This window comes from Budorcas taxicolor, chromosome 2, assembly GCF_023091745.1.
Source record: "Budorcas taxicolor isolate Tak-1 chromosome 2, Takin1.1, whole genome shotgun sequence".
Taxonomy (NCBI): domain Eukaryota; kingdom Metazoa; phylum Chordata; class Mammalia; order Artiodactyla; family Bovidae; genus Budorcas; species Budorcas taxicolor.
Window position 1 is genome coordinate 75,216,508 of NC_068911.1, and position 15,339 is coordinate 75,231,846.

General features: G+C 35.9%; 1 protein-coding gene across 1 annotated transcript in view; it reads right to left on the bottom strand.

Annotated features, from left to right (window-relative positions):
- Positions 1 to 4,568: 4,568 nt before the first annotated feature.
- SCN2A (sodium voltage-gated channel alpha subunit 2) overlaps positions 4,569 to 15,339 on the bottom strand; it is an 87,805-nt gene continuing 77,034 nt past the window's right edge. The window contains exons 23-26 of the mRNA XM_052664365.1: positions 13,283 to 13,420; positions 12,808 to 12,912; positions 7,344 to 7,614; positions 4,569 to 5,764 (exon numbers count right to left, since the gene is read on the bottom strand). Of these exons, the coding sequence (XP_052520325.1) occupies positions 4,569 to 5,764; positions 7,344 to 7,614; positions 12,808 to 12,912; positions 13,283 to 13,420 (1,710 nt within the window). The remainder of the gene's footprint in view (positions 5,765 to 7,343; positions 7,615 to 12,807; positions 12,913 to 13,282; positions 13,421 to 15,339) is intronic.

A 15,339-nucleotide genomic window follows, 5' to 3' on the forward strand; every position in this document is an offset into this window, starting at 1 on the left:
TCAAAAGTACAAAATAAGGTGATAAAAATAAAATCAAATACATCTGTACATAAATTAAACATAAGATAATATAGGCTATTAATAGAAAATGTCAGGTTGGCTTTTAAAGAAAAAATATGTTCTTTTAAAAAGATATGCTAAGAAGTGAAAATACAGATACCTTTAAATAAAAGAGATGGGAAATGAAATCTCTGTTAAACATTAGCAAAAATCAGTCAATGTACCCTTATTACTATCATCTTAAATAGGCACAGATGTATCTGATTTTACTGATCATTATATTGCTTTGGTGCAATCAATCACATCCTGCTGCCAACAGAATAAATTTCAGACTCTAGCATAACTTTCAAATTTCTTCAGCTTTAGCTACAAAGTTCCTTTGGACAGTGAAGTTCATCTTTGATCTCTCAGCTCCTATCATAAAGCTAATATGAAGTAGAACTCAAATATTTATTTAGTTCAGGTGAAAGAAAAAAATCATGATTCATGCAACCATTGTGACATTTACTTGCATAATGTCCTTTCCAGCTTTTTTTAGATATATTTTTCTCTGAGAAAAAAACAGAGGGGAGGAACACATTTACACTGTGGAGCTAATGTATTGACCACTAAGCCGACTTTCTTTCCCACGTGGCTATTCTTTTCCTGTTTCCCTCTATTGCTGTGCATGGCAACAACAAAAGACTGTTTTTCAGAGGATAATTTATGAAGAACTCCCTTCTGGTTCTTATTCTCCCTTCCTTTCCTCAATTTTCCCATTTTTTCTTCCTTCTTCTTCCTTTTCCCCTCCCGGTACATCCTCTCCCTGCTTTTCTTCACTCCTCCCTTCTCTTTGTAAGTTGATCTATATTATTCAGAGCTTAGGAAAATGAGTGATGGTAAGAGGTGCCCAACACAAAAATAGACAGTCTTTTCTGCTTAGGTTTGTGAATTGACAATGACAAATTAAATGAATATTTTATATAAGCTGCCTTATTGGTCCAGACCTAACGGTTCTTACCCAACAGGGCATCTGGACAGCTATTCTATGAGTCCACACTCTTTCCTTAATCGTCCTTCTACGCACTAGGGATGGTTGGGGTACAGTTTTGCACGTGTGAGTGTGTATGTATAATCTGAAGAAGCTCTCTAAACTATTCTGATAGAAAATCCTTTCCACCAACTATAGTCCTAGAAGAGAATCCCTGATATAAATGGGACAGTGTCACACCTGAAGATAAATACCTCTCTCTTGTAGAGCACAGCAAACGATATTCGGTATCTGGTGATAAACCATAATGAAAAAAATACTGAAAAGAATACATATGTATGTATAACTGAGTCACTTTGCTATACAGCAGAAATTAAACACAACATCGTAAATCAACTCTACTTCAGTAAAATTTAAAAAACAATAAACACCTCTTTCACTATAAGATAAGCACCTCCAATGTCATCATATTGGGAACTTGTATCTGATGATTTATACAATGAAGCCCTGAAGGGGACAGGGACATTTTCTATAGGATACTTTTTTCATATTGAGCAAGGATACGCTAACTCCTTGGCCCTCAACCTAAGTATGAATCAGCATCAGTGGGGAGCCTTAAAAAATTAGATGCTTAAGTTTCATCCTCAGAGATATGAATTCAGTTGGTCTGACTTTTTGGTCCAAAAGGCATTTTTTTTTAAAGCTTCTCAGGTATTTCTAATAGGTAATCAGAACTGAGAAATCTTTCCCAAACTTTTCATAATTAAATCGGTGTCATTTGGGGAATGTTTATATATTATGAAGAGTGAGATCCAAGCTCACTTAGAACTTCGCCTCCAAAATTATAGATATGAAGATATATGAACTTTTTGTGGTACAGCAGATTATTAGAAGTCTAAGTATACAGATTCTGTTATCTATAGACAGTAATAAACAAAAGCTTTGGCAAGCAGAAAAGAAAGAGAATACCCTTAATGAAAAATACTGAGAGCCTCAGGAAGTGATGAAAAGTATATAGAAAAGTAGATCAAGGATACACAGGGAAGGAACCAAAATGGGAAAAGAGAATAACAAGACAAAAACAGAGCAGCAGGCAGACAGGCAGCAGAAAGGATGCACAAGCTAAAATGTTAGTCAATTTTTTATTAATTTTTGTAATTTTCCACTACTCTATCCAATACCGTATCTAGGTTTTTGGCCAATATTAAAACTAGATATCCAGTACACTCTTCTTAATTACTTTCCATTCCATGAAAAATTTAAAGGTGAATTATTATATTTAATGTGTATTTTTTACATTTTTTTCTGATAGATCATTTTACATGATAGAAATGTACCTTTAAATGGCATTTCCAAGATAGAAACAAAGAACAATTAAATACAAAACCAAAAGCAAAACCTTTATTCTTTGCCTTGATTGTAATGTGGTTTACCGTTCTTTATGGTAATAGCATTTTCCTGCATGCATTTCACCAACACACTACAAGTCAATAGCTTTAGTATAAAGAATCTACATTTAATGTCGCTTGTGAAAGAAACACAAAATGTTTTGCTGTGACTGGTAATATAATTTCATTTATATGATTTTTGTGGAATAAAGCTTGGATCTCATATCATATCTGATAAAGTTCTAATGTCATATGGGTCGGTAAGAATACGATCTATCTGTGTAAACAAACACTGGAAAAGACTGATGATTTATTGAATAAAGAGACTAGGTGGAAACATCTGATTCAAGCAATGCCAAGAATATCAACTCATCGTTCCTTAAGCCTCTTTCGATGATAAGGCATCACTATGAAAGCAAATCAATGCTGGACTCAGTCTGAGATTCGTTTCACATTGAAATGTGTGCAAAGTTTACAGTACTAATAAAAAGCAGGAATCTACGCTGCATTTTACTCTTCGTTTCTTATTTCGTGAAGTGCTTTAATTTAAAAGTGCTAGGAACAGAAACTAACAATAGTGACTGTGACATCAACCTGAAGATACTTTTAATTTCTCATTTATGTACAAAAAGGCTGAAAAAGAAAATAAAATGAACTTTGTACAATATTTATATTTTCTTAGAAAACTCTAACCATATATTTTCAACAGAATTAAGCAGCTTGCAACCTGTTTGTACATTGGGCTTTTTACCATAGAGTATTCAATTAAGATTGGAAGGATAAAATGCAAGAAGCTCTTCATTGTTTGCTGCAACCTATTGCTTAATGACATGGAGAATGAGGTCTTGGTAGAACAATTTGCTTCACTTTACCACTGACATATGGCTTCCCATATTAGACTTCTGAACAGTGGAAGGAATAAGAGGCAGCAGCAGAGGCAAGAAAAACATGCAGCAGTGACAGCGTCAAACTATAATGGAACCAGTTACATCATATTACCTGTTGAAAGCTTGCAAACTCTACTTCTGTGGTACATATTTGATGCAATAAATACTGTGCTTAAGTCGTCATTTTTGTTTGCTCAAACATGCACCACTGGGTAAAATTACTATTTACAAAGCAGACTTTTTTATTTTTTAAAGTGACATATTCTATGTCAACCTTACCAAGAGCAGAAGATGGCTAAACAATACTGTAGGAAAAAGCAGAATCAACTTTATAAAGTGGTGGTGGGGGATGCTTTTTGGTCAATTCAGGTTTTTAGAAAGGACTGATAGGATATTTTTATTTTATGCCAAAGGACACTTATCAAAAAATGTTATAGTCATGCTGCCAGGACTCAGAATGACTATGTAATGGTGTGTGTATATGTGTGTGTGTGTTTCTCTCTGTGTGTATACATATATATGTATATACATGCACATATACATATATACATGTATATGTAATGAATTATGTAAAAATAAAACAACTTTTTAATGCTTGTGGATCCTATGGAACATTTACAGGCACAGTAAAATTTTTCTGGATGAAATATCTTAAAAACATGAACAGCTATTTAAGCACCTCAAAAATCTGAAGACATCCTGACACAAGAAGTAAACTCTTCCCTTTTGTGACGTGATTTTTTTTTTTTATGTGACAATGAGAAGTGCAGCATGCTTTCATTTAAAATATATCCAGTTATACAATAGAGAAACATAGAATTTCTTACCTTTACTCCCTCTCCCCAAACGTAAACCCATTTACAAAAATAGTCACATATAATAGTAAACAACCTGTGAATTAAAAAAAAAAAGTGACCAATTCACAGCATACATTTTGTAAAAATATGGCAGGTGTGGCAGTTAGAACATAAACAGCGGTGACAATTACTGTTATCAAGTGTCGCGTGTTGAATTTACATAAAAATTTAACTTCCCTCCCCCCTTTAAATTGGTTCCTAGAGTCTGAGTAGCCATTACTCTCTGCTCTTCAGCAGTGTCAGCTGGTTGTGGACACAGAAACCTCCTGTCGATGCTGTTTCTCTGGTTTGTTGAGTCCCAGTTTGCTGACCAGAGGCCCCTGTCTTGTTATAGGCACTGACCTTAAGTATACATTTGTAAAAACAGTCAGTTTGGCATAGACCTCCTGTCGGAGTCCTGTTGACACCAACACATCACCATCACGGGCTGTAAACAATTGATCACAAAATGGAATATTGTTTCCTTTTACTTTTTACTTTCCCTGATATCTTTCCCTTTGTCTTCCTTTTCTGATTTGTCTTTTTCAAATTTTTCTTTCTCGGGTTTGGTCACACTGTCATAGGAAGGTGGAGACGTGGTGGAAGGGGTCATGTCGGTTTTCTCTGGAGTTGAATTCTCATTTAGTTTATCAATGAGGATATCTTCTTTGATGGGTGTTCCCTCACCTTCTTTGCCTTTGTCTTTCTTATATATACATGAAACTTTTTTAACTTTTTGCTTCAAGAGGTAGCGTCTATAAGCCCTCTGGATAACAATAGCAGACACCTCCTCTTGTTTGCGTTTCAGAGTGGTTGTAATGGGCTCATAGGAGACTTTGGAGGGGTTCGATGCCATGAATCTTTCTTCCATCTGGATTCGAAGGGCATCCATCTCTCCACTCTCACCCAAAACACGCTTTGTAAAGGCAAATAAGATGTCAAGGCAGTGGATCCTGTCCCCACTGACCATGGGCAGGTCCATAGCAATGAGCTGGACTTTGTTCGGTTTTGCTATGAGAAGAGGAGGATCCAGGGCAGCTGCAAAATCAGAGAGCTTGGAGAACTCTATGAACTGGGTGGCGTCGGGATCAAACTTCTCCCAAACCTCGTAGAACATCTCAAAGTCATCCTCACTCAGGGGCTCTGCGCTTTCTTCAGTAGCAACACTGAAGTTCTCCAGGATGACAGCAATGTACATGTTCACCACGACCAGAAATGATATGATGATGTAACTGACGAAAAAGAAAATCCCAACAGATGGGTTTCCACAGTCTCCCTTAACTGAGCTGCCAGGGTGATCTTTTTCAGGGTCACAGTCTGGAGGTCCACTGTTGAGGATAGGTGCTAGCAACCCATCCCAGCCAGCAGAGGTGGTAATCTGGAACAGGCAGATCATGCTGTTGCCGAAGGTCTCAAAGTTGAACATGTCGTCAATTCCAACCTCCCTCTTAACATAGGCGAAGTTGGACATTCCAAAGATGGCATAGATGAACATGACCAGGAAGAGCAGGAGGCCGATGTTAAACAGCGCAGGAAGGGACATCATCAAAGCAAAGAGCAGCGTGCGGATCCCTTTGGCCCCTTTGATCAGACGCAGGATTCGGCCAATCCTGGCAAGACGGATCACTCGGAACAAGGTAGGGGACACAAAATATTTCTCTATCAGCTCAGCCAGAAACATACCTATGGAAAGCCAAGATACAACAAAAATAATGTTATATGTAATGGCAGCAAACGAAAATGTACATTTCTAAGATAAGCACTAACTATTTTTACAAAATGTGGACATGAGAATTAGGTATACACATACACACAAGCACATACTAGTTTTATAAAATGTGGACATGAGAATTTGGCACACACACACACACACACACACACATTTACATATACATAATCTGCAATATTCAGTTAGCAAAATGAAACTGGTATGTTTAGTGCTATAACATTAACAGTTTTATACTAACTGAAGGTATTAATGGTCATTTTTCCTGGTTCAAGTAAAGCATATATACCAAAAGACACAATGTATATGGTAGCCAAGTATAGAAATGGATTTATGTTTCTGAAATACTAGTTTTATACTAGTATTTGCATAAGGACTAATGGATAAAGCATGTGATTTTAGATTAGGAATATGAGACTTATTCTTCTCAGATGGTTTGATCAATTTTATTTGGGAGGTGGCAGAAGACACAACCCAGGCTTTCCAGACAGACATACTTGGGACTGAATCCTGGCAATGATTTTATCCATTGCCAAATGGTGATAATAGCTATTAAATAGTTTTGTTGGTGGTGGTTAGGCTCAACATTTACTAAGTCTTCTCTTTGTGCTATATATAAGTGCTAAGGGCATTTACTTTCATAATCTCATTTAATCCTCACAACACCACCTTACAAAAATATTTCTTGGGAAACCAGGGATCGGAGAGGTGAGATTCCTCTTGCCATAGGTCACAGAACTGGTAAAGAGTGAAAACATGGATGCACCAGGTTGTCTCCCAGGAGTCTCCTCCCTTAATCACTACATTACTTCCCTATAGCACCATCATTGGGATCAAATGGAATGACACCTTATTTCAAAGTTCTATTTAACTAAGAAAAGTATATAAACAATGGAATACGACTATTCTATGTGTATGTTCTCTTTCCTCAAACAGGCAGAACTTTACTTCTAGCACCTGATTTAACATCCTACACACAAGCAATATGTATTGATGAAATGAATCTGCTTTGATTTTTTTGAACAAAATGTCTACTTTTGAAAAAGAATATTATGCACTGTAGAAAATTATCTGAACCCAAAGATGACATGAGGCTCGTTTGAGTGCAAATATATATAAGCACACAACATGTTATTCCAATTATCAAGGACAATTATTTGACTACTTCTACTGATTAATATGTGTCCATGTGTGTGAATTGTTTATTCAAAGCAATACTTGTCTATACCACAGGAGTATGACTGTTTATTATGCCAAAGTTGCAGTTATTTCCTTCTGGCATGGGACAAGATGATACATGAAAGCTGCGTGTATAATATAAATATAAATAATATAAATTCTCTCTCTTTTTTTTTACATATAGTTTTATGCACAGCACACAGTTAGATAAATGACAAGCTGAGAATGGACTCTTCATTAGACTTTATTTGAAATTTTGGGATGAATGAGAAAGTATTAGTTAAAAATACTTTAAAGATTTAAAACACAAATTTTTACTCCTAAAAATTTCACTTGAGTGAAAGCACCTCTTCTTACCTACAATGGAGAGAATAACCACCACAAAATCAAAAATATTCCATCCGATGGTGAAATAGTAATAACGAAGAGAGATCAGTTTCAGCACACATTCTCCAGTGAAGAGAACGATAAACACCAGATTAATCCAGTACAGAATGTTGGTCATTTCTTGACTCTGGTCGTCAGTCTCCACCATCATGGTGACCATGTTGAGGCAGATAAGGATCATGATGCTGATATCGAAGACTTGTTTGGTTACGAAATCAAAGACCATCCCTTGAAATTTGTTCTGCAAAAAAAAACAGTATGTGAAATTCCCTTAGAGACTGAAAAACAAAACAAGTCCAAGTTATCTGATTTTAACATAGCAATATGAAAATATAGCTTTTATTATAAAACATTCCATGTTTGTTTTACACTTGGAAGAAAATTTTGTATACTGGAATATCCAGCTCTTTCCAAATGTATTTGTTCTATTTATACTGTTTATGATAGCAGATTTTGTAAACTGATTTTATGTTAAGAACCACCTTTTAGTTTCTCAGTGCCTCAAACATAACCATGTGTACAGTAGACAGTAACTATTGATCACTATAATGAATCTTTGTTTGGAGAAGGCGATAGCACCCCACTCCAGTACTCTTGCCTGGAAAATCCCATGGACGGTAGGCTGCAGTCCATGGGGTCGCGAAGAGTCCGGCACTGAGCAACTTCGCTTTCACTTTCTTGCACTGGAGAAGGAAATGGCAACCCACTCCAGTGATCTTGCCTGGAGAATCTCAGGGACGGGGGAGCCTGTTGGGCTGCCGTCTACGGGGTCGCACAGAGTCGGACACGACTGAAGCGACTTAGCAGCAGCAGCAGCATAATGAATCTTTGTTATCTTCTATGTTTGGGGTGAGCATCAAAATTAACTTTGAAGAACTAATGAATGAATACTTTTCTAGCTTTTTTGGGTCATTTCCCACCTAGTTTCTTCCTTTATATTCCCCACCCACTATGTGCAACAAAGCCACAGCATCTTAAATTCTACCTTAAGGTTCAGCTGAGAAGATGCTTTTAAAATTATAGTTCAAGTAAAAGGACATTGATGTCCAGTTGGTAAAATCCAGTTAAATTCTATATTTTATTTAATAGTATCATACCAGGGTAAATTTCTTAGTTTTGCTGACCCATCTATGGTTATGTAAGATGTTAAGACAAAGGAAAGCAGAGTGAAGTTTATATGAGGTAACTGCTACAAGAATAAAATCATCTTTTAAAAAATTATAGCTTAAAATTTAGATGTTCAAACTTTGCCCTATTCAATCTGGACTTAATTTCCAAGCACTAACTAGCCTTATGTCTTGTTTATGAAGTTAAGTCCTCATCTTGTAAAGCAATTATGTTCACTGCCCCCTGTTTTTTTTTTCTTCTTTTCACCTCTGTGTGCTCAATATTCATCATCCTAGAGCTTGGAACTTGGCTCACCGCTGCTAGGTCGTCCTCTACCTTCTCAACTAGAACTACAGACCTTCTGCTATATCTATGCTCACAGTCTGCATTCCAGATGGATGCCTTTATTGGTCTGGATTCTCTGTGCTAATGTTCTGCCCCTGCCCGACTAGAAGAGGTATCCATTAACTCTGGGATATCAAATACTACTGGTTTGTTATATTTTGCAAAAACAACATTTTTTTTTTGCATAAATAAACACATGAATAAAATATGTATTTTCTCTGAATACATATTTAGCCTGATGGACTGGACTTACATTGTTTCAGCTGGATCTGTTCTTCGAGGGCCTCCTTCAACTTAAATGCATTTAATTCCAGTTCTAAGCCCCTTGTTCTTAGCTCTTGTGTACTGAAGTCTACCTTTCCAAGTCTGGTTATGTTCCCCTTATTTCTACCCTTCTGATACTTGCTACCACTCTTGTACCATACTGTTCTATCTTGTTTATCCCTCTCTGTCATAATGCTTCTGTCAAGGGGCATTATTAGACTCCCCTTCTCAGTCTGGTGCATCCTAACTCAGTTTTAAGTTTTAAGCACTCTGTGACCTCAGACAGTTTTGTGCTTACATTTTTCATAAAATTTATGACATTTTACTGCAAATGGTTTGCTTTTATTTAATTAAAATATCAATTTTCTTCCACAGATACAGCACCTAGAGTAAAGCAGATTCAAAATGGCTGAAAAGCAGCAACGTGCTATTTATGTTCATATCAGCATTTTCAGTAAAAATCTCTTTAGATTCTTTGCCCATTGAGTTTTCCAGTGGGTTAGATCAACATACAACTCCACTGCACAGTCACTGTCTCATACTTAAATTTCAGAATATGCTGGAGGAAGCCATGTTCCCCTTACGTTCTCTCACTTTGTCTTGGCTCTTCCTAATGATTAGCAATCCTTTGTCTCTCACTTGCTCCCAGGATAACTTCAAACTTCTCAGAAATTTCCTATTCTCTTGCCCTCTATTCTTACTTCTTTTTTGAGAACACCAAAGTCAATTGTCATAAAGAAACTCCTCTTCCTTTTTGTCATTTTATATTATATTGATTTCCACACCTATCTTTTTATATTATATTGATTTCCACACCTATCTTTTTATATGCAACTCCAAAATCATTGGAGGACTCAGTCCCTTTTCCTCTGTAACCTAATCTACACTGTTTTTGAGCCACATCCTGTGCAGTTTTATTCTATATTTATTCCTTTTCTCTTCAATCTCTTCCTCTCTAGAATTGCTGCTTTGCTCTGAAACTAATCTCTCAATCTTTAGAAACGTTACTACTTTAGAAAATTTACTACTACTTCTAACATTCATTCTCTTTCAGAATCCCCTTTTGATTTTCAAATTCTGTAAACTAGCATCTCCAGGTGTTTTTTCCATTCATGTCCCTACTTCTTATTCTGTGTGACACCACTCTTCATCTAGCGTGTAAGGCAGAAACTCATGAGTCATCTTTCTTGCTTCCTTTTTCACTTCTCATATTCAATTAATAAACCTTTTCATTTCATTCTTATGATAGCCCACAAATCCATTTTATTCATCTCCACACCACTCCAGTTCAGGCTATCACCCCTGAAATAGTTCCACAATGAGTCTATGCTATGCACACTGCCTCTGTCAATGCTGGTTCGGTGACAGTCATGACACCCAAACTGACCAGGTTCTGCTCAATGGCTTCTCTTTGCTCTAAGGACAAAGACTTGTCTTAATGTGGCCTAAGAAGCCCAGAAAAGTCTGGACCATCCTAACCTGTTCATTCTCACCATGTCCCAAATGAACCCCCACCCTCTGCACTCCAGCCTCACTGGCCTTCCTACCTCAGGACCTTCACATATACATCCCTCTTATCTTCTTACATGGCCTATAGACACTTCCTCATTCTTCAGGCCTAGGCTCATGCTCAGTAAAGCCTTCTCTGATTAATCAGCCCCTTCTTTCTTATCAGCTCTCATAGCTAAACGGATTCTTTCCTTCTAGGATATTTCTATTTGTTGGTGTGACTATTTGATTACCAAATAGACTCTCTGTTTAGTATTTAATTCCAAATGCTTAGCATCATACATTGTAAATGAATGACTGAATTAATTTGCCACATGGTTGCCAATAATATTCTAGCTAAATGCACTAATCATTTCCTGTGCATCCCTACCCCTACTAAAGTAAATCTACATGTTATCTGATGCAATTAAACAGCCATTAAAATTTTTCTCTCATTATCTACATGTATGTGCTGCCTTACTAATAAATCTCACTCTTTCACTGATTTACCTCTTCTATAATGCTGACATGCACAAGGCTTCACACTCAGCACTTTTTTTTTTTTTTTGGTATAATTATCTTTCAAAAATGAACCTGTGCTTTAGAGCTCAACTGAATTATGTATGACAATGACAACTCTAAAATCCTTATCCCATATTCATAAGACCTAATCTTTCCAAATGCCTTTACAGAACTTTCAGTTACATTAACAGAATCAATAATTTCACAAAACATTAACTGCTTTACATTCTTTATTATCTGTATGTCCTCCCTCTTTTCCTATATTTTATAGGTTCCTCATCCCACTGAGCCTTCTTGTTGGCTCATTTATTTCCAGTCCTATTGGCATGACCCTATATTGTGGACTCATCTTGTATGTAAGGGTTCATCTTCTTGTCTAGGGCCCAGCATTACTTTGTGTCTAATATTTTCCCATCAGTTCAGCTCAGTTCAGTCACTCAGTCGTGTCTGACTCTTTGCAACCCCATGAATCGCAGCACGCCAGGCCTCCCTGTCCATCATCAACTCTCGGAGTTCACCCAAACTCATGTCCATCAAGTCAGTGATGCCATCCAGCCATCTCATCCTCTGTCATCCCCTTCTCCTCCTGCCCCCCATAAGAGTCTCTAAAAATCTCTTTTTCTTCACATTATGATGCTGTTCACTTAACTGTATCGTATTTTTACTTGGCTAAATTAAGATGATCTATTCGGATTCATAGTGGGCTTGACTCATTTAACCCAGAAAACCTTGTGTTTCCTACTTACTATTTCAAAAATATATCGCTGTTCTCCACTGCAATATTTATTTCCATGACTTTGGAGTTTGTTTTTTCATATAAGCTATTACTCTGCTTTTCTCCTTTATTCATTCAAGTTGTATTATTTCTCAAAAAGTAGGCTCAAATTATACATTCTTTATGTTTTGTCCAATATTACTATCTACTTTCTTTGGGCTTTTGTTATCTTACAAACAGAATAGGGGCATGGCCAGTTTTAGGTTAGCTAGTTTTACATCATCACTAATGGAGTCATAGAGCCATGATTCCTGGGGAACACTTGACTACCTTGTACCCTGTATACATTCAGAGAGGAGTTCTGAAACATGAAAGAACTCAGGGACTCTTCTGACAACAATTCCTTGCAGCAACCAAACAGACCAGTAGCCACTGGCAAATATACAATTGCAATCATCATAAAAAGCCATAGAGAATGATGTCATCTGATTTAGGGCAAGATGCTCGGAGGAAATAGGAAATTTTTCATAAAAACCAGGAACAAACAAGACCTATGACTTGTTTCATTAATGATTCCATTCAAACTGCAGAGCTGGACAGAATATGGGGCATATCCAAGATGTATCAATTATCCCAATTGGTCCTCACTGCACTCTGAGAACATTCAATATTTCTACACTATATACGAATATGTTTTCTTCTCTACATTATTAGAAGCTCCTCAGTGACATCAATCCTATGGAATAATATTGGTATATAAGCCTGAACATTTTTACTTATATATATTTTATGTCTGTGTATAAAATATATTACATAATTTCTACATATTATGTATCTAAAAAATACCAAATACTTAGACTATTGAGGCTATCTGGTCACATTGCTAAGGCAGAAACTGTTTTGCAATACATGAAAATCAATATCTAGCAATTTGGGCTATAAAAGTGATAGATAACATAGCTTTTATTAATGATGAAAGTATGCTATTCTTACAGCAGGTCGAGGTATGGGTTTTTGTGGTTTCTTTGAACCCAATTTTTTCATTGCATTGTAGTATTTCTTCTGTTCTTCTGTCATAAAAATGTCTTGACCTCCAAAGTAAAGAAATGAAAGGAAAACTTATAAAAATCATGTTCTTTGTAGCTATAAAATCCATATTAGTAACTGTGTCAAAAATGTCTCCACATTCTATTCTAAAGTTACTAACTAACATGTGTTTTAGATATGCATATAGTCAATGTGTAAATTAGTCAGATTTCTGTACTGGAAATATCAGTACTTTCAGATAGCTGATAGTAATTCAGCCATCTGAATTATCAATCACTTAAAAACTCATAGATGATTAAGTCAAAATAATTTCTGAATTTTATATTCTTTCTTTTTGATGACTGCACTTGGAGCCAAAAGGAAACAGTGTGATATGTTTAGTTAGCACTTTAGAGCAAAGATGAAGTTTTAGTATACTTATCTTTTTTTTCTGCTGGTTGAAGTTATCTATGATGACACCAATGAAAAGGTTTAGAGTAAAGAATGAACCAAAAATAATAAAGATGACAAAATACAGATACATGTACAGATTGTCTTCATACTTGGGTTGTAATTCTACCTACAAAATATAAAAAATGATAACCATTAGACCTAAAACTTGTTTCATAGAAAAGACATCAGTGAATTTTTAATTCTCAAAGCATCTCGCTATCACTAGAAATTTTTAAAAAGTTAAACAGATTTTAGGAAAGATCAAGTTTAACACACTTACTGAAGAGTCTCCAAACTCTTTCATTGACTTGAGAAAATGAAACAACTCATAGAAAAGTCTGAATAATTAAAATTCATTTCACCCAATAAATGCCTAGGATATGAATGCACTTTTAAGACCCCAATGGGGCATGCGGGGTGAGTGCTTCCTCTTCCTATAGAAGAGATGCTACAGTTACACTAGTTTATGTTAAAAACTTTCAAATTTTACTCTATCTGACTCACTTTCTTCATCAGTAAAATGGAAAAAAACAGAACCAACTCTAATATGGTAGTTCAGAAGGCTAAATATATTACTATATGAGAAGTGTTAGAATAGAACCTGGCCAATAGTAATAGGTAAGAGTAAGGGTTTGATTTCTGTTATATATTTCTCTTGCTAGACTAGAATTATTACCATATGTGTTGACATAAGTACATCAGTAGGATCTTTCCATTCTGAAAATGTGTCTATTGATTCACTGTACTTAGCAGGTCTTAAGGACTGTTTCTGTAACAATGATGTGCTCTCTTATCCAACACAGTTCTGTTTTTTTTTTAAAGTATGAATAATGTTGATAATGCTCAACTCTTTTAAAGAAATGAAAGTGAAAGTGTTAGTCACTTAGTTGCGTCTGACTCTTTGAGATCCCATGGACTGTAGCCTGCCAGGCTCCTCTGTTCATAAAATTCTCCAGGCAAAAACTCATTCTATAAGGCCACCATCACCCTAATACCAAAACCTGACAAAGATGTCACAAAAAAAGAAAACTACAGGCCAATATCACTGATGAACATGGATGCAAAAATCCTTGATAAAATTCTAGCAATCAGAATCCAACAACACATTAAAAAGATCATACACCATGACCAAGTGGGCTTTATCTCAGGGATGCAAGGATTCTTCAATATCTGCAAATCAATCAATGTAATACACCACATTAACAAATTGAAAAATAAAAGCCATATGATTATCTCAATAGATGCAGAGAAAGCCTTTCACAAAATTCAACATTCATTTATGATAAAAACTCTCCAGAAAGCAGGAATAGAAGGAACATACCTCAACATAATAAAAGCTATATATGACAAACCCACAGCAAACATTATCCTCAATGGTAAAAAGTTGAAAGCATTTCCCCTAAAGTCAGGAACAAGACAAGGTTGCCCACTTTCACCACTACTATTCAACATAGTTCTGGAAGTTTTGGCCACAGCAATCAGAGCAGAAAAAGAAATAAAAGGAATCCAAATTGGAAAAAAAAAAGAAGTAAAACTCTCACTGTTTGCAGATGACATGATCCTCTACATAGAAACCCCTAAAGACTCCACCAGAAAATTACTAGAGCTAATCAATGAATATACAAAGTTGCAGGAATAAAATCAACACACAGAAATCCCTTGCATTCCTGTACACTAATAATGAGAAAATAGAAAGAGAAATTAAGGAAACAATTCCATTCACCATTGCAATGAAAAGAATAAAATACTTAGGAATATACCTACCTAAAGAAACTAAAGACCTATATATAGAAAACTATAAAACACTGGTGAAAGAAATCAAAGAGGACACTAATAGATGGAGAAATATACCATGTTCATGGATCAGAACAATCAATAGAGTGAAAATGAGTATACTACCCAAAGAAATCTACAGATTCAAAGCAATCCCTATCAAGCTACCAGTGGTATTTTTCACAGAGCTAGAACAAATAATTTCACAATTTGTATGGAAATACAAAAAACCTCGAATAGCCAAAGCAATCCTGAGAAAGAAGAATGGAACTG